The sequence below is a fragment of the Aquarana catesbeiana genome, linkage group LG07 (assembly GCF_042186555.1).
Source record: "Aquarana catesbeiana isolate 2022-GZ linkage group LG07, ASM4218655v1, whole genome shotgun sequence".
In the NCBI taxonomy this organism is placed as follows: Eukaryota; Metazoa; Chordata; class Amphibia; order Anura; family Ranidae; genus Aquarana; species Aquarana catesbeiana.
In genome coordinates, this window is record NC_133330.1 from 200,556,001 (window position 1) to 200,581,979 (window position 25,979).

General features: G+C 41.5%; 1 protein-coding gene across 1 annotated transcript in view; it reads left to right on the forward strand.

Moving 5' to 3' along the window:
• ASPM (assembly factor for spindle microtubules) overlaps window positions 1–24,008 on the forward strand; it is a 116,134-nt gene extending 92,126 nt beyond the window's left edge. Inside the window, exons 21-26 of the mRNA XM_073592981.1 lie at window positions 8,709–8,900; window positions 12,452–12,644; window positions 15,224–15,378; window positions 18,055–18,231; window positions 21,202–21,377; window positions 23,738–24,008. Coding sequence (XP_073449082.1) covers window positions 8,709–8,900; window positions 12,452–12,644; window positions 15,224–15,378; window positions 18,055–18,231; window positions 21,202–21,377; window positions 23,738–23,840 — 996 coding nt within the window. The 3' untranslated portion in view covers window positions 23,841–24,008. The remainder of the gene's footprint in view (window positions 1–8,708; window positions 8,901–12,451; window positions 12,645–15,223; window positions 15,379–18,054; window positions 18,232–21,201; window positions 21,378–23,737) is intronic.
• Window positions 24,009–25,979: the final 1,971 nt, after the last annotated feature.

Consider the following 25,979-nt stretch of genomic DNA (forward strand, 5'->3'; position numbering starts at 1 on the left):
TCAAAAAACTTCCCACTTTGGTTTCATGGATATTCCCCTCATAAGAGATCTAAAGAAATGGCAATAGGTTTTGATAAAAATGCACCATTTAATTTAAAAGCAATGGAAACAGATTCTGAAGGAATGTAACAAAAAGACCAGAGAGTCTAGAGAGAGGATTCTACAGAGAGGAACGCACAGGCTTAGAAAGGATACAAAATGGAATACTTTATTTATAAATAAATATTCCACCCACAATGACAATTAGATAACACTAATCACCTCCACCAATGGATGTGAAACTAAAGTAATTCAATAACGGACACTCCACTTACACACTCATTCACTTACAATCCCCCCACGGTAGACAGCTACCAGTTGTGATCCCACTTAGTCTTGGGCAATATTGAGGTAGTAATAGAAAAGCAGTCATGTGCCCTAATAAGATGGGATATTTACACAGCTTGTGTAGCAGTCTCTGGAATTAATAGGAAAACGTGCGGCTCTGAGAGGTTTGATGGAGCAAGAGTCCAAACGAGCTTTCATTAGAACAACTAAAAAGCAGTATGAGTTTGGTAACAGACCTGGGAGAGTTTTGGTGGGGGTGATCAAACCTAGAAGGAAGGTAAACTATATTATGAAAATGAAAGCTAAAAAGGGAGAAATGAAATACTCTACTAGGGATATCATTAAAATCTTTTTGGAGTACTATCAATCACTATATAAAGTAAACGGTATCCAGGATAGTGAATTTCGACAAAATAGAGGAAATAAAATAGAACAGTATTTACGGAAGATAAATCTACTGGCCCTATTAGAAGAGGACGTAAGTAAATTAGAAAAAGATATTTCCAAGGAAGATATTGAGCAGGCAATTAGGAAAAGCAAGGCTGGTAAAAGTCCAGGTCCGAACGGCTACACATCCTTATATTTTAAAAAGTTTTCAGGTACCCTGATTCCTTTTTTTCATCTATATATAAACTCTGTTGGGGAAGGCCTATAAATCCGTGAAGAAGCCCTGGGCTTATATATCACTCCTGGGTAAAGAAGGGAAGGACCCAACTCTATGCTCCAGCTTTAGGCCGATATCCTTGATTAATGAGGATGTTAAAATATATGCAAGGATTTTGGCTGAAAGATTGAGACCATTTATGCCAGACTGTATTGAGAAAGATCAAGCAGGATTTGTCCCCGGGAGGGAGGCAAGAGATAATATGTAAAGAACAACTTTACTGATGCATACAGCAAAAAAGGGAAGGAAACCTGTTCTTTCTGTCAATAGATGCCGAAAAGGCTTTTGATAGGTTAGATTGGGATTTTATGTTGCAGACATTATGTAAACTCGGTATGGGCCCACGAATGTTGAGGTGGATAGAGGCTCTATACTCTAACCCTTCGGCTAAAATTCAAGTAAATGGAACTCTGTCCGAGACCTTCCGGCTATATAATGGTACACGCCAGGGGTGTCCCCTATTCCCTCTACTCTTTGTGTTATCTTTGGAACCCTTTTTGGCTTCTATAAGAGCCAATTATAAAATTATAGGTATAGAGGTTGCGGGACAAGAACATAAGACATCCGTGTTTACAGATGATGTTATGTTATATATAACGAACCCTACACAAACACTTCCAGAGATCTTGTTCAAATTGAGTGACTACGGAGCTGTATCAAACCTCAAGATTAATATGGAGAAAACTGAGATATTAGATATCACAGTCTCCTCAGATGAAGGAAGGGATCTCAGAGTTCTATACCCCTTTAAGTGGAGGAAGAGAGGATTGAAATAGCTAGGAGTGTTTTGTCAACGTCAACAATGGACCTATATCAGGATAAATATTTGCCCTTATTGAATAAAATTAAACAAGACCTGAGAGGATACCCTGCACATGGAATATCATGGTTTGGCAGGATAAGTGTCATCAAAATGATGACTCTCCCGAAAGCCTTGTATGTTTTTCGGTGTCTCCCCATAAATATTCCCGTGGCTTATTTTAAAAATCTTAGCTCAATACTGCAAAAGTTTATATGGAATAACAGGGGCAATCATATTGCCTATAAAATTTTGAGCAGACCAAAGGAAAGGGGAGAATTATTCCTTCCAGATTTTGAAAGATACCACGCGGCGGCAGTATTGCGGAGAATCATGGATTGGGTACATGGCTCTCCGTATAAAAAACGGGTGTCATTAGAGGCAGAGTTGAGTAAATCGGCCTTGAGCGAGATTATTTGGATCCCAAGGCAGTATAGAGGCTCCTCTAGAGAAATGGCCCCAATTACCATAGAAACACTGAGAGCATGGGATAAGCTTTTTAAAAATACATTTTGGCAATATAATAGTCCTTTTGATGCCGTTGACAGGTAATAATTATTTCCCTCCAGGTAAGGATAATAAATTTAAAATGGACTTCCTCTGATTATTTGAGGTTAAAAGATCCTGAAGGGAAATGTCCTTTGCTCAGTATTGGAACTGCAAGGAAAATACGGGGTAACGTCATGGGATACATGGAGGTATAGACAGTTTCAACATTTTTGTAGAATCTCTTCCGAAAACCCCTCCGCTCAGTTGGTAAGCTAAATCTATGGGAAAGATTAGTCGATCAAGGGGGAATAAATAGACAGGGGATTTCTAACATATACAGGATGTTGATGATGCCCCAAGGAGAGGAATCCCTGTATCCCTTGGAGGGTGGGAATTGGAACTGAATCAGTTATTGCCTGAAACAATGAGAAGTAAAGTCTTTGATTATGTTTACTCGTCTTCAGTGGACACAAGGATGAAGGAAATGAACTACAAATTATTAAGTGGTATTACGTCCCAATAAAATCAGTCCGGACCTGTCCCCTTTATGCTGGAGGGAATGCGGGGAGGTTGGAACGCATGCACACATGGTGGCAGTGCCCCTTAATTCAACCTTATTGGAGGGAAGTATTGGATTGGATAAAGAAAATCAGCGGGAAAGAAATTGGATATGATCCATGGCAATGCCTGTTCCATGTAACAGGGATGCCAAGGAGGAAATCTAGAGCAGCAATTATTCAATTTTTGCTGAATGTAGCAAAGGCATTAATCCTGAAACAATGAAAGTCAAAGGTAATCCCGACCATAAAGGATTGGTCTAGGGAGTTAGATAAAATCAGGGTAATGAAAGAAGTAATACATAGGCAAAATAACTTGGAAATAAAATTTGTAAGCACTTGGGAGAAATGGCTGGAATTTAGACAAACTATATGGGAAGTGATTAGGTGTCCGTCGTTCCCCGCTTCTGACCCTGCCCCCCCCCCCCCCCTCCTTTTTTTTTTTTTCTTGGTACGCAGTAACTAGTTACACTTTAGTGGAGAAATTCTCGATAGAAGTGAAAAACTGAGAATTTCTCCTCCTTAAAAATTAATAAAAAGGGTTTGAAAAGTCCCGAGAGACACTTTTAGGGAGGAAATTCCCAACAGGTGGTAAAGAATTTTTCCTCCCTATAAATTTAGTAAAAAGGGATGGGATAAGTCACGTTTTACTTATATAAGAAGGAAAGTCACTAAGAGAATTGTGTGTTATCACTAGGGGAGTAGGGAATGGCACTATATTGGTACATAGTAATTGGGTACACTTTTTTTTTTGGAGAAATTCTCGATGGTAACAATCGAGAATTTCTCCTCCTTTTATAAATTAAATTAATTGAAAACTCAGTTTTTTAGGTAAGAAGGAAGTGGCAATGGATTTTTTTTTTTTTTTTTAACCACTTCAGTACCAGGCACTTATGCACCTTCCTGCCCAGACCAATTTTCAGCTTTCAGCGCTCTCACACTTTGAATGACAATTACTCAGTCGTGCTACACTGTATCTAAACAAAATGTTTATCATTTTCTTTTCTTCTTCTCAGAAATAGAGCTTTCTTTTGGTGGTATTTAATCACCGCTGGGTTTTTTATTTTTTGCGATATAAGCAAAAAAACTGCGACAATTTTGAAAAAAACATTTTTTTTTTAGTTTCTATTGTAAAATTTTGCAAATAAGTCATTTTTCTTCATAAATTTGTGCCAAAATTTATACTGCTACATATCTTTGGTAAAAATAACCCAAATTAGTGTATATTATTTGGTCTTTGTGAAAGTTAGAGCCTACAAACTATGGTGCCAATCACTGAAAATTGATCACACCTGATGTACTATCTCACCTGAAGGCCTATCTCATTTCTTGAGACACTAACAAGCCAAGAAAGTACAAATACCCCCCCAAATGACCCCTTTTTGGAAAGTAGACAGTCCAATGTATTTACTAAGAGGCATGGTGAGTTTTTTTTGAAGTTGTAATTTTTTTCCCACAATTCTTGGGAAATTTTTTTTTTTTTTTTCACAAACTGGTCATATTAACAGGTTATTTCTCTCACACAGCATATGCATAATTGCAACTACACCCCAAAATACATTCTGCTACTCCTGAGTATAGCGATACCACATGTGTTAGACTTTTACACAGCCTGGCCACATACAAAGGCCCAACATTGAAGTAGCACCTTCAGGCATTCTACAAGCATAAATTGCACATTTCCTTTCTCAACCACCTATTACACCTTTAAAGGCCCTGGAGCACCAGGACAATGGAATTATTTACAGGCATAATGAGTCTTTTGAATGGTTCATTTTTTTTCCAGAAGGTTTTGGAAAATGTGGAAAAAAAAAATGAAAATGCATTTTTTTTACACAGAGATGTCCCTTTATAAGATATTTATAACGCATAGCAAAAATGACACCCCAAAATACATTCTGCTACTCCTCCTGAGTATGGCGATACCACATGGTTGAGACTTTTACACAGCCTGGCCACATTTTTGAAGGCCCTACATATTTCTAACACATAGCAGGTACATACCAAATAACAAAAGATTACCTGTGGTTTTAGAAGTGCAGTGGTCCACAGAGGAGAACATCGGTCCAGGCAGGAATGAGGTCAGCGACAGCAAAAGCAATCATCCAGGCAGCAGGCAGGAATACTGTCCATAGTTCATACAGGCAGAGATACTGTCAGCATAGCCAAAGCACAGGTCCAGGTAGCAGGCAGAGGTGTTCCGGCAGAAATACTGTCCAAAGTCAATAGAGGCAGCAGGCAGATATATGGTCAGCACAGCCAAAGTATTGGTCCAGGCAGCAGGAAGGACCATCAAGCTTAGGGCCAGGGGGACAGGGGTAGAGGCTTCTCCCACCCAAATCGCTTTGAAGCTTCCGGCAACCAGACCCTGTTCTGGGAGCACAGAAAACGAAAAACTGGTTTTCTCTACTCAGAACGCTATTCTGATGCCCCTCACATATGTGAGACCCCTGTGTACTAAAGTAGATGGCCAAAAGATCAGTCCAAGTGGCAGGCAAAAACATGGTCGATTAACAGGCCAAGGTCGGTGCACGTGGAAGTCAGAAACATGGTTTAAATCGGCAGGCAGAGGCATGGTTGGTGCACGTGGAAGTCTGAAACGAGGTTTAAATCGGCAAGCAAAGACATCGTCAGTAAACAGGCCAGGGTCAGTTAATTAACATGGTAGCAGGCAAATGAGGAAATTGCAGTCTGGTAATAATAAAGGGAACCGATATTGGATTGGATGTATGATAATTTTTGAAGCAATCTCCGATGCACAGGCCAGGTTGGGAGGGACATTGGGGACAATAATAGCTGGAATCTCTTCTTACTCCTCTGCTGCATACACAGCATTTCTTTTGGCGTCTTCTTCCCGATTCTGTGGGGGGAATGCTATAGGGAAAGTGTTGCTCGTGAAGTCGACTCACGCTATCAGAGCGAATGCTTCCTGGGGCGGGACCTTGTTGGTAAATGAGGGCTGTGACAATATCTTCAATATACTTGAGGTAGGTGATTTGTTGGTTTTGAGTTGCTTTTTGGTAGCAGACAAACGAATTAAAAAGGGCCATGTGAAACAGGTGAAATGTAACTTTCTTGTACCAGTAACGGGACTTTCTGGTTGATAGGGCTGTAGCATCTGATCGTTTAAATCCACCCCACCCCCCCATATACATGTTGTAGTCATGGACACATTCGGGCTTTACAATGGGGCTGCATCTTCTTTGGATCTCCACCATGGTGTCATTGTGGATGGTAGAGAGGCTGTGGACATCTTTCTTGTCCCTCCACTTCATGGCCAACACCTCCTCGTTCCTCATGAATGCCGATTCTCCGTTTTTGCAATTTTTTTTGTCAACACATTTTGTGGGAATCCCTTACAGTTTTTTTTTTTTTTTAGAAGGTACCACAGGCCAGGGTTTTTTTTACTGTAAAGATGACGAAAAAGGGGCAGGCTGTTATAATAGTTGTCGACATATAAATGGTATCCTTTTTCAAACGGGGTATGCCAGCTCCCAGACAATTTTCCCACTGGTTCCAATATATGTGGGGCAGTCACAGGGCTGGAGCTTGGGAGTCTTTGCCTTCGTAGATCCGGAATGTGAAGACGTATCCAGTGGCTTGATCACATAATTTATTTAATTTCAGCCCATACCTGGCTCTCTTTTTTGGTATATACTGCTTGAAGTGCAGTCGGCTAGTGAAATGTATGAGGGACTCGTCCACACAAATTTTTTGGTCTGGGATGAAAACTTCTCTAAATCGCTGGGAAAAGGAATTGATTAGGGGGCGTATCTTGTACAATTTGTCATGGTTGGGATGATCTCGGGGAGGGCACTGTGAATTGTCATTGAATTGGAGAAAACGCATAATCATGTTGTATCCTGTCCTGGACATGACAGCGGAATATATGGGCATGTGTTGGATGGGGTTGGTGGACCAATATGCATGGTTCTTTTTTTGTAAGCCCCATATTGAAAGTAAGGCCCAAAAACAATTTAAATTCATCCAGTGTGACATATCGCCACTGGAACATGCGGGCGTAGGAAGAATTGGGGTTGGCAGCAATAAATTGGGATGCATACAAATTAGTTTGATCCACCATATTCTGCAGAAAATCTTGTGGGAAAAATAAAGAAAAATAATCGAATTGAGAAAAATTTTGTAGTGTCGGGCTGCACACCTGGCTGTGCGGTGAAAGGGGGGATGATAGGGGTTTGCCAGGGCATCGGGAAGGTAGGACTGGGGCTGGGTTCTTCGGGTTGGGCATGTAATTCCAGTACTTGTACTGGGCTCCTCTTCCTGGGGTCTGGCGCTGCTGGTGGTGGGCAGATCTCCTGATCTTGGTCCTGATCTCATTCTTTTGGGAGGGGCGGTTTCCTCCGTGGACTCGGACTCTGATCCACTATCCTCCACTGGCTCCCCGCTGCTCTAATCATTCATCAAACATGGCAAGAATCTCATATGCCTCCCTTTGGGACATTATGGCGGGCCTGTGTAATGGTACTGCTGGTGGTAGTGGTACCAATTGAGGTATTAGTGACGGGCCTGTGTGGTGGTACAGATGAGGGTATGGGTGGTGGTGGTACCAATGGCGGTACGGGTGATGGTGGTACCGATGGCAGTACAGGTGGTGGTGGCGGTACAGGTGGTGATGGCAGGACAGGTGGCGGTATGGGTGGTGGTGGTGGTACTGATGGCAGTACTGATGGTGGTAGGGGTGGTGGTGGTACCGATGGTGACACTAGTGGCGATACTGGTAGCGATGGGCTGGTTGACAGATGGGCTGATTGGCTGGGCTGTGTGAAAGGTGCGCGCCGCCGAGTTTGTTGTGACAGGTGATCGGCTGTGACTTTGACACAGCCGATCATGTGGTAAACAGCCAAATTCATTGACTGTTTACCGTGATCGGGGAAGTGATGTGTCCGAGGGACACACGCCGTCCCCGATCGCCGCGCTGCGTGCCCCCACTGGCGCGCGCCAGCATGTTATCCTGCTGGACGTCCTATGACGCCCAGTCAGGATAACGCAACCACTTCCCGGACGTCAATATGCTATTGACCGGGTGGGAAATGGTTAAAGATGGAAATTATTGTGAGAATTAAACATTATAGGCAACGGGAGAGGGTAAATATTATGGGGTGTGGTTGAGGATGTATTTTGTGTGGGGTTTTATTTTTTTTTATTTTTTCCTTTTATGGGTGGGGGGGGGGGGGGGGGGGCAAGATTGCGGGGGGCGATGGAATACCTCTAACATAATAGAATATTTCTGACATGGTCGAGTATATTATGAGATCGGTCCATGTTGTGCTGACTTGTTTTATGTTTTTTATGAATGTTTTGTATATGTGTATATGTATTTATATGGTATTGGATTGACAGGGAAGGTTCTTGTATGTAAAAATTTAATAAAAATAATTGAAACACATAAAATTTATCAAATAAATATTTTTTCTTTGCTGATGAGGCTTCACTGATGATCACTGCACTGATAATTGGGGCGCTGGTGATCGCTGCACAGGTGATCAGTGTATGTACTGCAGCCCTTGCCAGTTATTGTCTCTCCTTTTCCTCACACAGACACAGCTACATTTAGACATCCAGCTAACTTAGCCACAACTCTGAAAAATATCTGCCTGCTTTAACCACTTTGCAGTGTAGCCCCATTTACTTGAATAGGTCATGTTTTAGAGCTGGTATTGCCAGTCAAAAAGCAACAGAGGATTTAATTTTGCCATGGCATGTGTACACCCCGGTCCAGCTGCTTTCGCAGCTTAAGGAAGGGGGGCAATTAAAACTCCACTCAGCCACCTGTTTTTGACACCCACAACCCCTCTCTCCAACTGCAAGTGTAAATGAACCCTTAGATGATATTAAGTGATTTAATTTGCAGAGATGGTATCGGTCCAGATTACAGCGCAGGAAGTTTCTTTGCACACGTGAGAAGTTAGTATGCGTGCAGCATTTGGTGCGATCCTGGTTACACCGCAGGAATGAGGCAGCTGTTCGAATCCAGAGAGGTGTGAGGGTCTTCCTTCAACGCAAGCAACAAGCAAAGGTGTCCTGTGGGATTGTCAAGTTCCAGGTAACATTACTTTATTTGCTTGCAATTTCATATTTCAATAATGTCTGTGTACATAATAGGTGAATTCATAAATAATAAATTACACACAAGATACTGTATGTTTTACAGGATGTATTTTAAATATTAGATGGATAATTATGTATGAAATATTCCATAACTGTTAAAAAATATTGCCATGAATTATCCTATTTTCAGATCAGCAGGAGACACTGCTCTAACTACTGTAAATGGGGATGAGGGGAACCTTTAAAAAAAAAAAAGGATCTTGGATTCATACAGATATGCACTCACCCGGGCACTTTATTAGATACACATTGCTAGTACCTGGTTTTAACCTACTTTTGCCTTCAGAACTGCCTTAATTCTATATGGCATAGATTCAATAAGGTGTTGGAAACGTTCCTCAGATTTTGGCCCATATTGACAGCTGCACATCCATGATGCAAATCTCCCATTCCACCACATCCCAAAGGTGCTCTATTGGATTGAGATCTGGTGACTGTGGAGGCCATTGCAGTACAGTGGGCCTCATTGTCATGTTCAAGAAACCATTGGTGAGATGATTTGAGCTTTGTGACATGGTGCATTATTCTGCTGGAAGTAGCCATCAGAAGATGGGTACACTGTAGTCATAAAGGGATGGACATGGTCAGCAACAATACTCAGGTAGGCCGTGGCATTTAACCAATGCTCAATTCGTACTAAGGGGCCCAAAGTGTGCCAAGAAAATATTCCTCACACCACCAGGATGGATCCATGCTTTCATGTTGTTTACACCGAATTCTGACCTTACCATCTGAATGTTGCAGCTGAAATCGAGACTTGTCAGACCAGGCAATCTTCTATTGTCCAATTTTGATGAGCCTGTGTAAATTGTAGCCTCAGTTTCCTGTTCTTAGCTGATGGGAGTGGCACCTGGTGTGGTCTTCTGCTGCTGTAGCCCATCTGCTTCAGGGTTCGATGTGTTGTGCGTTCAGAGATTGTATTCTGCATACCTGGGTTGTAACGAGTGGTTATTTGAGTTACTGTTGCCTTTCTATCATCTTGAACCAGTCTGCCCATTCTCCTCTGACATCAACAAGGTATTTTTGGTCACGCAACTGCCGCTCACTGGATATTTTCTCTTTTTCTGACCATTCTCCGTAAACTCTAGAGATGGTTGTGCGTGAAAATCCCAGTAGATCAGCAGTTTTTGAAATGCTGAGATAAGACCATCTGGCACCAACAACCATGCCACATTCAAAGTCGCTTAAATCCCCTTTCATCCCTATTCTGATGCTCGGTTTGAACTTCAGCAAGTCATCTTTGCCACATCTAGATGCCTAAATGCATTGAGTTGCTGCTATGTGATTGGCTGATTAGCAATTTGTGTTACCAAGCAATTAAACAGGTGTACCTAGTTACAAAGTGACCGGTGAGTGTATATCTAAAGCTCAACTCTGGGAACATGTAACATGTATCCCATGCAGTGGGGCTACACCAGTACTACAAGAGTTAATAGCTCATTTTGTTTGGGGGAGGAGACACTTCTACTTATTACCTGATCCTCTGCTTCCCCGGCAGATGACTGTTCCTCTGCGTCATCCTGTCCAGTGCAGGGCTACAAACCCTGCTTTGGTCTTGTTGATGTCTGGACCCTAGACCGCCAGTTTAGCTGCAAGGAGGTGTAAGGTCCCCAGACCAAAACAAGCAATTACCCCTTGCAATGAGGCTGTGCCTGCACCGTGTGGGTAAATTATTTTCAGTTGCCCAGAGTTGGGCTTTAAAGCTGAATATAGACAACTCCATAAAAACAGGTGAGCAAACATTGTTTGCAACTATGGGGTTGATTCTGATGCAGTAGAGACAGATAATGTCAGTAGTTACCACTGCTCATTATAGCAGCTGAAGGTGGATCATGATCCTTCCCTATATCATGAAGAGCACAGGGTTCCACTAAGGATGAGATGTTTTGCTATGGAGTGTCTCAAGCCTAAAGTATCCAGTATACTGCGCTTATGTACCGCTGTCTTGCTTGAATGGATATAAAGCTCCCTGTCTATGACTATCACTCTTGAAATGTCTAGCATTTTAAACAGTGCTAATTCTAGTAAAACTACAGAATAGCAAGCCATTCTAAGTGTTAAAAACATGACTGTGACTCAGTGGGTACATATCATGAAGCAGACCTATGTGCATGAAGGAAGATGAATGGTAGCCTCAGCCCGTACTCCAGCCAGGACACCCCCCCAATGTGTTTTGCTCCACCCCGTGGAGCTTACTCATGCCCTTGATTAAGCTCCAGGGGGCGGAGAAAAATGTATTTGGGGGGGGGGGGGGCGTGGCCTGGCTGAAGTCCGGGCTGAGGCTGCCATTCCTCTTCATACACATTGGTCTGCTGCATGATGGGCGGCATATGGATCTTTTCCTTTTGATATTGTTGCAGCTTGAAGCTAGGACAAGCTTCCCTGTCCTTGCCTGCACTCACAGGGGTCTGGTTGGACTTTACCTCTCTACCTGTGTGGCACCTAAATTGTTTTTTTTTGGGTCATTGACTCAATGGCTATTTGCAGATTCTGAAAACAATATATCGGTAAACTAACCACATAAATACATTTTCCTTTTAAAAAGTGGAGGCTTTTATTCATCATTATGAAAAATTATAAATGGGAACAAAAAATGTTAGCTTCATGTTTATATCAGAAGTGTCATTCATATCCTAAATGTCCATTTTTCTTTGACTTCTGTCATGTTCCTGAAATGGGAAGTGGAGGAAACTCACACAGGTTATAGGACACCGCAATAATATAACATGATGGGTTTCAACTATTCCCTATTCTATTCAAACAAAAAAAAGTTTGGATTTTAGATACACTTCTATGTACAGCAGCCTTTCTCAATCTTTTTGCCCCCAAAGAACCCTTGAAATGTTCAGGTCTACGCAAAATTCATGCCAATTCAACAGGGTAAGTGGAAAGAATGCCCCCATTACAATGGTAGTTGGAATGCCACACATACAAAGAGCTCAACCGATCATTGGTTTCATGCTGCTTGCTTTTTCAAGTGGCAATGCATGCAGACCACATCAAATGGGAGGTCAATCAGCTGCAGCCATGGGAACCCCTAGCAACCTCTGGAAGAACCCTGGTTGAGGATGGCTGGCATAAACAATGAACCAGCCACCAATACAGTATTTGAGGGTATCAACACTTGCGTGTTCAAGTACGTTTTCCAAATCCCCTGTATGGCCATTCATCTCTTGATTATCCCCTTAAAGAGCTGACCTTTCTAAAGGCTCACTTCACAGATGTGTGGAATACCATTCTCTCTCTCTCTTTTTTGTTTTGTTTTTTTGTTTTTTGTTTTTATTTGGACTGATTTGATAGTAGCCATAATTTGCCTCTACTAGTGCAATATAACATTGACTGGTATTTTACCAGCCATTATTTAAAAGAATCAGTGCTTCATAAATTGAGCCTAATTTACCACTGGAAGTTTAAAGTTTTATTCTGGTTTTTTTTTTGTTTGTTTTTTATGCATACAGTTTTTTCTTGTCACATTTTATCCAATAGGCTCTTTGGAGAGGTTACCAGTGGAGAAAAGCAAATGAAACCAAAAAAATGAGAACCTTACGTCAGCGTCTGCGGAAACTAAGTGAGGAGTACAAAGCTGAAGATAAATTATGTAACAGAACATCAGTTGCTTTAAATTATCTGCTCTCCTACAAGCACTTCTCCTACATCCTGGCAGCTCTGAAGCATCTTGGTGAGAAATATATTCCTCTAAGTGATCAATGCCCTTTAGAGTTAAGCTTTTAAAAGTAGAGCAGAGTGTTTTTATGATAACTGGGGTAAGTGCAGTTTCTATAGCTAAAATTTTGAAATGTGCTGCATGGTGGATCTTTGCTGCTCCCATTTTAGATGGCATCCTGGTAACCATGGCAACATTGGGTAGGTAACCTAATTTCTTTACTACTGTGCAACTTTTTTAGGAAATAATGGCAATGTGATTATTTCCTCTATGATCACATTTTTAAGGTAGTGCAAGCAATACGTTTGCTTAACCTGCTGCTGTCATTATTACTAGGAATCTATGCACAAACAATTAAAATTGTGGTGCAAACGAATACTAATGCACCATCCACATGAATTGGACTCTACCTGTCCCCCCCCCCCCCCCCCCCCCAAATAAATGTAGAGATGTGCTCGGTTACCATAGGTAAAATGTTCATAAAAATCCCATAGGAAGGGTGTTGTACGTCAGTAGGCAGCTCCACCTGAGAGCGAAACAAATCTCTGAAATTACAAAAAAGGAACACAAGGGGGTGCCAGCTAAGTGCAGCATCAATTGGTTTTATACGATTAAAAAAAACACAATTGCAAACTCACAGAAATATAAAATCAAAGAGCTTATCTGCAGCCATTGCCACGTTGGATGGAAGCCATCCACCAGAAGAGCCGTTTGTGACAGCAAACAGTATGTAGTCAGTGAGGAAACTAAGTCCAATGTTCCAGGAGGTGAGGAAAGTTACTGTGGGACACAAGGACGGATGTGATGTCACTCCTGGGGCGGGCTGCCTTGTGTCCCACAGTGACTTTCCTCACCTCCTGGAACATTGGACTTGGTTTCCTCACTGACTACATGCTGTTTGCTGTCACCAGTGGCTCTTCTGGTGGATGGCTTTCATCCAACGTGGCAATGGCTGCAGATAAGCTCTTTGATCTTATATTTCTGTGAGTTTGCACTTTGTTTTTTTAATCCTAATAAACCTATTGAGGCTTCACTTACCAGGCACCCCCATGTGTTCCTTTTTATTACCTTTTTTATTTGTTTTGCAGGTACAGTGCTTTGGGAAAATTCTCACTTGTTCCATCTTTTGATCATGGCAGTCATGCATAAAATGCATAAGGTGCCTACAGTACACTACACCTAACATCCACAGATGTGAACAGAGCCTCTGAGCCCATTAAATCTTGTGTTTTTTTTGTTTTTTTACACTTTAACATGCATTGTGTTAAGGCAAATATAGGTATTGCCAGTGCATTTAAAAAATGAAATGGGCACCATTTTTCTGACGCAGTGTATTCCAACACACGTATGGGGGGGGGGGCAAAGTGGCAATGCATGTAATTGTGCGTTTTCCTGCAAAGCACAGCACTGGAGAGGTCTGAATGGGTCCTTAGATTATTGTTAATGAAAAGGGCCAGAGAAGACTTATTTAATGTTTTAAAAACTGCACTCCATTTATCTGTTGCTCCACAGCCCGTACATTGAGACAATTTAAACAAACCTTTCCTGAGAAAAAAATAGGCCATTGCTGACGACCTTCTAAAAATGCTAGTTACCTGGCTATTTTGCTGGCCTAGTCACTCTGCTGAGTCAGTCCTTGAAGAATTAAGCGCATCATTTACCCTTGGTTCACACTTTTTTTTTTTTTTTTTTGTGGGTTTTGCAGAAACTCACTCAGTCCATTTTAACATGGTTTCCTAGGGATCTAGTTCACATCTGTGCATTTTTGGGCGTTTTTTGGAAAGGCTCAGACTTTTTCCTCAGCAGATTGCGTTTGCATGTAATAGGCTTCAGTGGACCTGCACCAAAAATGCAAGTGTTGTGTTTTTAATGCATTTTTTATGCTTTTTTTTGGGTAATAGGAAAGTATGACAGTTCTGTTTATGGAGTGTGACTTTGGTGCAACTTTACACTCTTTGGCACTCAAGTCAAATCAGAGTAGTGCAGTCGCATGGTAGGATTCAGGGTTAGTGGCAAATGTTGGTGGTAACTGTTAGGGTTGGAACGCTAACCCTAATGATTACTGCTAACCCTAATGATTACCATTGACTCTAACCTTAACCCTAACATGCGACTTTGGACACAAAGGTTCCTGCACTACTTTGATGTGACTTGAGTGCCAGAGAGTATAAAGTCACATCAGTCACACTCCATGAACAGAAAAAAAAACGCAAAACTCACCGAAAAAACGCATCAACCACAACCTGCATAGATGTGAACCTAGCCTTAATCAGGGTTAACTCAAAAGTTCTTATATGCACACTCTTTCTGGCTCAGTGACTATTTTTAAGCTAGAGTGTCAGGTTGACAGCCAGGCAGCTACCATTTTCAGAAGGAAAGGTCACTCAATGTTTCTCTCCTTTTCGAGTTAAATGTGAACAATTTTTTTTTTTTTTTTTTTTTTTTTATTATTCTTTGTATTCTCCAGTCTTTCTTTTGAGGACATCTATTGGTGGGAACATAGAAATGTAGACCCATTGATATAAAGTACCTTGTCTGACATATTCATAGCTGGTCTGCAGTACACAGATGACTCGTGTCCCTTTCTCTTGTAGAAGCTGCCACCAGACTGTCTTCTATTTGCTGTGAAAGAATGGCACAGAGCGGAGCTGTGCGTACCATTTTCACTCTGATCCGTAGCTGTAACCGGAGTATCCCTTGCATGGAAGTGATCACGCTGTCTATACAGATTCTGCTCAACTTGACAAAGGTACCTAGTTATGGTGTTCTGACGTGTTTATGAATTGGCTGTGTGTGTGTGTCTGTGTTTTTTATATATTTTTTTTTGAGCACATAGTTTTTATGTTTACCTAGACCATAAGTGTCATTTTATTACATGCAGCACTTTTTAACTTTTGCTTATATAGAGAATGCATTTTTTTTTTAATCTGTAACACCTGACCAGTAAGCATCATCAGCAGCAAAGGCGCTTTCATAGTGCAGTGCTAAGAAAGCGGTGCATGAATATGCGATCTTCTCTTCCTGTGCGTATATAGTATATATGCTTAAAGTGATTGTAAACGATCACTTTGTAAAACAACCCATTCAGTTTAAAATAGAAATTAAATGCAAATACATTATAGATCTAAAAAAAAAACTAAAATACTTTGTTTTCCCCTTTTTAATAAGTGATCACATTCCCTCTGTTCTCAGCTGCATAAGAGCTGGAGGGTGAAGCAGCAGTACATTGATCTTCCCAGTGGTTGTGCAGACTGGGCATGTCAGGACAAGTCTGATCATTGTCAGAGAGCAGCCTGAGTTCCCAGCATAGCTAGAGACCCGACTACGTTTTTTTTTTTTTTTTTCCTGCTCAGTGTGGTCAGTTTTGAGTAGGAAAGCAGAGGGACTGGCAGGGACACCAGGGATTTTACACAAAGGAAGCAATACAATACTAGTACATGGTACAGCAGGCACATATCAGGAATATGAAGTGTTGGGGTAACGAACGCTTTCAATCTGAGAACATCCCCCTCAGTGTGGATGAGACTGCAAGTGTTACAGACTAACTCCACCTTTAGCAACATGTTACACCCATATTTAATATGTTAGTAAGCACCATTCCCCCTGACCCCATTCACAGAAATCTGCAAATGAATGAAGTACAAGACTTGTAGTTTTCAATGGAACACAAGTGTGGTAATCAGCACACTTAGTCCATTGATATTCCCTCCAGCTCTGCAACTGAGCTGAAGGAAGCATTTTGCAGGAGCCTGACATTGCACCTGCAAACCACTGATTGTGGTGGCAATGCTTTGCAGGCTTCTATGAAAAAAAAACACACTTTTTCCTTCCAAATTAGTATTTTTATCTTATTTTTTTAACCTTTTCACTACCAGAGCCATTTTTGCACACCTGTTTAGAAAATAATTTTGGGCCTGAAGATTACAGAAAACCCCCAATTAGTATAGATTTTGTGAGAGCAGACATTCTAGACAATAAAATAGTTGTAGTTCCAGTTTTTTATGTCACACGATATTATCGCAAAGGTCTAGGAAACACAAACTTTCAGTAAAAAATACACTAAAGTGAATTTTAGGGCAAACGAACGCAATAAATTGCCCAAAAAATATAAAAGACGAGGTTGCACTGAGTAAATGGATACCCAACATGCCAAACCTTAAATTTTGTGTGCGCCCATGAAATGGCGACAAACTTCACTACCCTATATTACATTATACGCTTCAAAATCCCTATAGGTCATCAGTTTAGGCTTACAGAGGAGGTCTGGTGCTAGAATTATTGCTCTCATGCTGGTATGCGTGGCAATATGCAGCGTGTATTGCAATTGACGCTTTCATTCGTAGGTGCCCCAATGCATGCGTTTACATTTGTGCATGCGTATATTATGGTGGAGGGGGGCCTCAATTTTTTGGGGGAGGGATTTTATGTGCATGGGTGCAACTTTATTTTTTGCAACTCGGAATATTTTTTTTTTCTTTTCATCATAGGGGACAAAGATGTGGTGGTTTTTTTTTTTTTTTTTTTTTTTTTTAACAGGTTCTTTGTAATGAGATGTGCAGGGTCTAAACAACTCTGCATGTCTCCTCTGGGCATCACTGAATGTATTGCAATGCAGAGCGCAAGGAATTGTAACACATTCCTTCCTGGCTATGCTAGCCAGGGAAAGGGACAGGGTGACCCGGAAGTGAGGTCATACATGTCGTTTTCCCAGGTCACCAACAAGAAGGGGAGAAGAGCGGATACTCCACCCGCCATATCGGTCCAGGGCCCGCAGATGGGCAAGCATAGCCCGGAAAACATGGTGGGGAGGAGGGGCGCCGTTACCAGGGGAGTAAGCAATCGGGCAGCGGCGCAGCCGTCTAAATGCTACCTGACAGACTCGTGTCTGCTTATCAGTTTTACACACCAATCCTGGTGGCTGCAGCCATTGGATTATGTGTGAAATCCCCCCCCCGTTGTCAGGTCCATACAACATGTGGAGCTGGCAGCAAAAGGGTTAAAGGTGAACTTGGCCTGTAACTGCTGGTTTAGTCTAGGTGATTAGAAAAACATTTACTTATCTGATCCAGTAGTGGACTGTCCCTTTTAGCGGTGGCACGTCCAATGCAGGGCTGTGGCATTGATGACGTAAAAGGTTCTAAGACCTCTGGAGCGCAGGGGAGAAGAGGCCGCAGGGACCGGTCTAGCTGTGTAGAAGAGCTACAGGATTGGAGATTCGGGTAAAGCTTTATTCGGGCCTCTAGAAATTAATGAGCAGTTAACCATTGCAGAGCACTTGCAAGCTGGCTGCTGTGGGGGCACTCATGTGGGTATGCTCCCAAGTTGGGCTGTGTGCATCCATAAACCCTTTAAATGCATGCAAATCATAGGATCTGCTTTAAGTATGGCTTCATCTCTCACACAGTTTTTCTGTATCGAATTGTAGTATGAGAAGACCGTATCTACTGTCCATGAGGTAGAGGATTCTGTTGAAGTTCTTCTAAACTTGATGCAGATCTACAGGGAAAAGGCTGGAGACAAAGTACCAGAGAAGGGGGGAAGTATATTTACCAAGACCTGTTGTCTCTTGGCCATCTTTGGCCTGGACCCCCACAGAGCTAAGGTAGGATTCTTCTTCTCTCTTCTCCCTTCTTTAAAACCTTAGTGAACAAACATGATTTAGGAACTTCCACTGAGTTGTATTCCTCTGGTAAGCATGAACGCAGCCAAAGTCGTATCTGATCTTTTTTAGACTGTTTAGTATTTTATGCTAGTATTAGGATTTTATAATTCTTGTTATCATGGGTAGCTGTAAATGTTATTTTCAATGAAGCACCTAAAGTGTTACTAAACCTTCAACAGTAAAATCAGTATGTATATGCAGTAAAGCATGCTTGTTATACTCAATGAGGAACCTAAAGGGTTAATCCTCTGCATTGTGTAAAAAGGCTGTTTGATCCTGTCTTCTCTGAATCGCTCCTCTCCTTCCTCTATCCCCAATATATTGCCTGATGATACAAAGCCAGGGGACAGGCTGCACATGCTCAGTTTGGTGTGTATTGCTAGAGAGGTGTGTTAGCACAGGTCCAGAAAGAGGGTCAGGGGGCCTGCGTTCTCATAGGACAGTCAGTGCAGAATGAAAACTCCTCCCCCCTTCAAGCTTTAACCAGACACTCAGAAGTCACAAGACTGCTATATACTGCTGATGAGAAAAGATATTTAGCAGTTTATATTTACTAAAATAATTGCACTTCTGTGTTCTTTGTACTGTGGGAGACCAGATATAGTGAATTCTGGCTCCTGGGTTTAGCAACACTTTAAGCGAAAATGGATTACCTATTCTCTCTTGGCGTCTGATTTCTACAAGGCTTAACTGTAGGTACAGTAAATATCACCTAAAAGTGCATCCTTTTTTGAGATATTTACTATAGTAGCTCCGGGAGAAATCTCCATCGCATGCGTGCCACACTCTCAATTTACAGCATGCTTATTCTTTTGCAGGGGACTTTTTTTTTTTTTAATGGTTTACTACCGCTTTAAGTGACTGTACTGGGGTGGCAACTACTTATTTTTCTATCCCTGCAACTTCTTTTTCTCTTAATCTTTTCTTTTGGTATTTCTTTAGACTTCCCCAATCTCTTTTCTGGTCTATTGCTTTAATTGTTTTGTGTTTTTTTTTCTTTGCTGTAATAAAGTGTGTACGTTATTTTATTTATTTATTTTTTTTATTTTTTTTTTATACAGTAGGGCTAGACTAGATCTTCTGTCAAGTTTTTTTTATTTATATTGTTTCTCGTGTCCCCATTGAGTAGATGTTCCTTCTGAGTTTGTCCTGGTGGCCATTGTTCCAGAACAGGAAGTGAGGGGAAATCAAAATCTTAACGTATTATTATACAGGATTTATATAGCACTGACAATTTGCACTGTGCTTTGCACTATAATTAAAGTTTTGAATAGAGTGGAGAGGGATTTGTGTAGTGAGCTACATTCACTGTTGACAGGTTGCTTGTAAAGACAGATGGGATGTGTGGGTGTCCGCTCTTCATCAGTGGACACAGACCTGTCATCCGTCTGCTCGGCAGGGATCAGCAGAGAGATCCCCTGATGAGCGGGCAGATCCACTGGCAGACTCCACCACTGTGAAAGAGACCATAGTCTTGCAGGCTGCATGTCCAATTCATTCAGCCTTTAAGAAACATTGTATCAACTTGGCTTCACTCTAGCACAGGGGTAGGCAACCCCCGGCACGGGTGCCGCAATCGCCACGCAAAGCCTCTTTTGCCAGCACTCGACTCCCTTTCCATCAGCAGAGCAGCACAGGGAAGTGTCAGTGAAAGACAAATGCATTTCAGTTTCCCACACCGCACCTGTACTCAGGGGGAGGCACTGTGCCCCCATACATTGTAAAAGATGGGAAACATTGTTTGGTTCTCTAACTTTGCTGTAGCTGCAATTGTCAGCTTTTGTGATGGGGAAGAGATTGGGTGCAGTCCTGCTAGGGGGGTGGCGGGGCGGTCCCTGTTTCCAAGAGGAGGAGGACTGTCATTGGCCACTGCTAAAACCAATCGCAGTCCTGCTAGCTCCGTCCACTATCTGGAGGAAGAGGACTCGCTTGATTGCCACTACAAATCTCAGAAAGAAGGGATTTCACTGTGATTGAGAGAACCACAATCAGGTGACAGTTTGTAGAATTACTGTTGAGCTTCTGGGAACTTTGTTTAAATTATCTCTGAACCTTTGCATCACTTACTACTGAACCCCGGCACTCTGTGTCCCTTTAAGCCACGGCCAGCATTCAGCGCAATGAAAATCACATCCAACTTTTGCTGCGGCGCAGAGCGTCACACTTTTTCTTAGCTGCGGGGGGGGGCCAAATTATGATCCTGCACACAGGCCCACTGCTTTTAGAAAATACCCCTGACCTGAGCTCATCATTGCGCATCCATTTTGGATGCTTGTATGTGACATCCCATACAAGCGCGTGGGCTGGATGCGAGAGGTGGATCAACAGGATGAGTGTGCCAGGACTGGTAGATGTGTCTCATCTCTGCTTCCTTTCACCACTCTGCATATCACAGGTGACAACCTGGGATTTCCCTCACATTGGAAGAAGCATTGCAATATAACATAACAGGAAGTGAAAAGAAATCTCTATAGATGCATTGGATATAACCCGCCTTCTTTCCAATAAAAAAAAAAAAACGATGTAAACTTGCCAGGAAAAGCAAGTAACCAACAAAAGTGAAAAGCACAAGTTTTTTCTAAAATGTATGAAATCCTACTCTCAAATGCAGCATTCTACCAGCTATAGATATGTGATATAAGGCGCTTTATGTGTAATACCTATAGTCTATCATTTGTCATCCTCATTTCTTATTCGGACTGCCATAGTGATGAAAAGTATTGTGCATCAAAAACATCCCCATAACAAAGGAAAATGCCGCTGTGATTGGCCCCAGTTGTTCAGAGGTTGTGAGCTGTACTGTATTTATGTAATTTCTTGCTTTTTGAGTTATTATATTGTTACAGTAATCTGCTTTTTCTATGTCTGCATTTTGAGGTAGTTAAAAACTAAAGTGTCTCTTCTCCATAGGAAATTTACGCTATTCCTAAAGCTATGAATCGGATCTCCAGCATATATGTCCTGACATCACGGAAGCACAAAATGGATACAGTGCGGAATGTCAGCAAACAGCTCATGAATAATTCTCGAATTCATGGCAACACATCTATCCAAAGCACACCATTCCACACACGAATAGTATCAAGGTACAAACTCAATTGTAGATGAAGGCTGGTATTCTGCCCTGATTTATATATAATTAGCTATTTTACTTTAGGAAAAGTACCAAATGCAATCCAGAGGTCTAAAAGAAAGTTGAGTGTCTCCTAACAAAAACTGTCAGCCTGGCTATGCCGCTTAGGGCGCACACCTCCAATATCAATGCCACTGTGACTAACAATAAGATGTAAGATGTGCATAACACCTTTTTTTTTTTTTTTTTTTTTATTAATGATTCATACTTGCCTATGTGGATGGAGCATCAGACCGATGCTGCATCTGTCCCCCGCCGTCTCTGCACTGATAACCGAGCCACCGAACCTCGCCGATTGCTCAGTTTTCACAAATCCCCGAGAGGAGAGCTGCTGCCTGACAGTCAGCATCTCACCTGTCTGCTTCTCCATGCTCATTGGAGCGCTGAGCTGGGACAGGAAGAGGCCGTCTCAGCGAGCTAAGACTGCCATCAGTCAAGGCAGATGGCGGATGACAGTGACGTCAGCGGAGAGCGGACTTCAGACCGCTCTCCAGTGAAAACGGGTCATAGGAGTGAAAAACTGTTTGAACTCCTGTGACCCAGAGGAGAAGCCCAGCCTAAAAAGCTCATGCTGGACTTCTTCTTTTAAACAAAGTAAATAAAATACAGGCGCTTTACTCAACAAATTCTTGTAACAAAATCACATTTACTACACACCAAAGTTTGCAAATATCTGAAATCCAGTATATCTCACAATAGAAATTGTGCACTTATATACATGAATCGGTAAAGTATACAGTCCAGTGCAAAATACCTTACCCCCTTGGAGCCAGCGCCTGCCACCCTCCTAAGGGTTTTTACATGCCCAGAGGCCAAAATTGTGCCATTACAACAACAAAAGTGTGCATTTATGGTTAAGGTCATGTGACCGCCATGATTGGGAAGCTCCCAATCGCAAGCAGCGATCAGGAGTTTTCCATTAGCTGCGGGGAATGCTCTCTTGGTACCGCGCTGTTTTGAACTAATGCACGCAAAACTCAGTGCCAAGGCCCGGCCACCCATAGGCCACACATTTGCATGCAGCCAGCACCAAGGCGTTTATAAAGTCCAATATTGGTTATCCCAACACCAAGTATAAGTGCCAATTGTGTATTTTCTTATCCTCTTCAGCCCTTAGCATGCATCTGCCACCATGTGATATATAAAATGCGCACTCACCAAATATCCATGACCCTTTTTTTTTTTGTTTTGTTTTGTTTTAGGGAGGTCAGCAAGCGCTTAGTCTGGTAAGCCACCTAGTACCAGGTCTTTCACACATAGATTCTTCTGTTAATCTCAGCCATAGCCTCATAGGTAACCATAAAAAATGCCAAAGGATACAAACATGTATATAGTGTGGTATTTTTATTGCAACTCGGGGTCCATCAAACAGCCACTACTCACATTTAAAAGTGCCTTGGATGCTTATACTAGCATGTTCAGCATTCTTGTCGGAACTGCTGCACCGTTATGATTGCCAGAGCCAGCGTGCATTCCAACAGCTGGAAGCCCGCACTATGGGACCAGACGTGAGGGCAAGGCCCATCTCAACGTGTTTCAGCAATCGGGCGTCTTCAAAAAGCTCCTCGCCGCCAGTTTTAGTTTTCTTTATAGATTCCACTTCACTGTGATTGGACTACAACAAAATGGCTGTTGTAATTCACTTGTAGCCTTACATAAGCCATATAATTTTTATATAAAAATACTAATATAGCAACTAAAATTGATACTGGGTGGTTTACCAGACTAAATACTTGCAGACCGAAGGGCTGAAGAGGATAAGAAGATACACATTTGTCGCTTATACTTGTTGGGATAAGCAATATCCAACTTTTATTAAGGAATATATATATATATATATATATATATATATATATATATATATATATATATATATATATATATATATATATATATATATATATATATTTATTATAATATATAATTTCTATTGTGTAATGTGATTTTGTTACAAGATTTTCTTTAGAAAGTGATGCGCCTGCACTTTATACTTTGGTACACGTAATGTAGTCGGTTCTCTGAGAGACAGAGCTAAACGTGGAATTTTCCATGCAGCAATTCAGATATTAAAGAGGAGTACAGTCCAATATGAGCCTGATTCGAGTGTTCCAGTAATTTTTGGATAAAAAGCAGCACAGTATCTGGAATAATCTGTTTTGGTTTACTTCCATGGTGGGTCCGCTCTTCAAAATGTTGAAGTTTAAATGTTGTACATGCATGGATTATACATAACATGGAGTTTTTCTATATCCATCATCCTAATTTAACTGTGCAAGATGAATTTCTAACTAAACTTTTTCATACTTCTTCCAGAATCAAGCCTGACTGGGTGCTAAGAAAAGATAATATGAGGGAGGTTGTGGACCCTTTGCAAGCCATCCAGCTGGTCATGTCAACCTTTGGTTTGCCCATCTGAACCCATTGCACTGGAACTGGAATTTTTCTAAAATATGTTTAAAGCTAATTTTGTGTTATTTTACAGTGCATAATGAGGCATATAGCACAACTGTATTATAATTGTATTTTGTAAATAGATTTTTGTATAGATGAAATCATACAATAAAATACAGAGCTCAACATACAATATTAGTTTGAAGTTTTAGTTTGAGATGTAAACATATAGGTCTGGTAAAAATTTTGCTTCTGTATGCTATCCATAGAAAAGGCTATAGAAACTTGCCTGATCAGGAGAAAAAGGGAATATTGGATACCCACTGGTGGCTGATTAAAGTGATTTGTTATTTAAAAACAAAAACCAAAGCTTTACAAACATGTGATAATTACCACCTCTGTGTCCTTTTCTGGGGTCCCTCCACAGCGCTCCTGGCTCCTCCTCTTCTCGAGTGCCCCGACGGAGAGCTGCTTTCTATGGGGGGCACTCGTGCGGGCGCGCTCCCGAGTCCTCCTGCCGCGTCCATTGACACAGAGGGACTCGGCCCTGGCTCTCATGTCACTGGATTTGATTGACAGCAGTGGGAGCCAATGACTTCTGCTGCTATCCATCTATCCAATGAGGACCTGAGATGGCAGCTGGAGCTGCTGTGCTCATCCCAGTCGCTGGAACAATCGAACTCGGGTAAGAAAAAGGGGGGCTGAGGGGGTGCTGCAGCACAAAAGGTTTTTCACCTCAATGCATAGGCAACCCCTCTTAGTGTCCAGTGCCATGGCATGTTTTCACTGTTGGGTGAGTGACAATCAGCAGCTCTGCCTGAATGGCAAGGTTGACCTTCACAGAACTAGTACCTCAGCATTCGTCACCCTACAGTATAGTCCTGTCAAATCTTTAAAAATGAATCAAAGTGTAACATTAAGTCCTGCTAGATCACTTCGGGCTGGTACCTTTTGCAGGTACGGCTATGTAAAACATAAGAAAAAAAAAGTGCCAATACGGTTTAAAATCCAGTAATACACTGTCTCACTGCTCTGCGCATGCTCAATTGCTCTCTATTTTTAGACCCTACCAAGTTTGTAAAGACCAATCTGCTGACAGCCTTAAAGCAGAGTTAAACTCTACTATCCTTTACAGCCAAGGAAGCTGCTTCCATTTGATCTGAAACTGCCATGGCACTGCACATGTGATCGGTTATGACACCACTCATTTGACAGTTTGTTGAGGACACCAGCAAATGTGACCGTTGGCAATCCCGGCATTCCAGGAATGTAACTGTTTGTCTTTTGAAACTGTTAAATCAATGGGTTTATTTCCACTTTATGATTTACTGCTGTTCAGGGGCTCTGGGGTTCAACAAAATGGCACCCCCTGGCAAGAAGAACCAAGAACAATGCTGAAGGCAATCTACAGCACACACTTATTTTGGTAACATAATTCTTAATGTGGGCTGTATGTTCCTTGCTAAAGAACATACATTTTTATCAAGTTGTTATGGGTAAAGTTCTGCTTTTAAGCTCTTTAAAGTTAGCCTGTGGGAAGCTTTTAGTGTCACCTGCTGCCTGAAACTAGACCATATATTCTCTCAATATTCTGTAACTTATATTCATGAGAAGAGTGCAAAGAAAGTCCTTTTCAGTTCTTATGTAAAAGCTCAAATGGATTTAATAATAAAATAGCAAAAATAGTACAAGAGCAATATTAAAATGCAGAATGTAAAAATATCAATATTGTAGTTATACTCTTGAAATTAAGATTGTGTATATAATCAGATGTGTGTCTGTAAGAAGTTAATCGCAGCTTCCTCGTGTCTCTAAATCTGCCCCAAATGTTCTTTTGTCCAAAGCTTATACTCCACAATTCAACCCCCACCTTTTCCTAAAAAGGGCTGAATTTGTCTTTTAGTTCCACCAACTCTAGTGACCAATGTATTTCAAACTTTAATAAACATGGGCCTCAATTTAACCACTTACCTTTCATGTAATAGTGGGAGTTGACCAGCAAGCTAGTTCAAAAATTTGATCCTGAGGAATGTCTCTGCTAATGGAGAAGGGGTATTTTCCAACTAAATTACGAAGTCTATACAAAATCAATTCTAACTATTTATCATCTGACCTGGACATTTTATAGATAGACAACTCCTATCCTCATATTGATTAGTGGTTC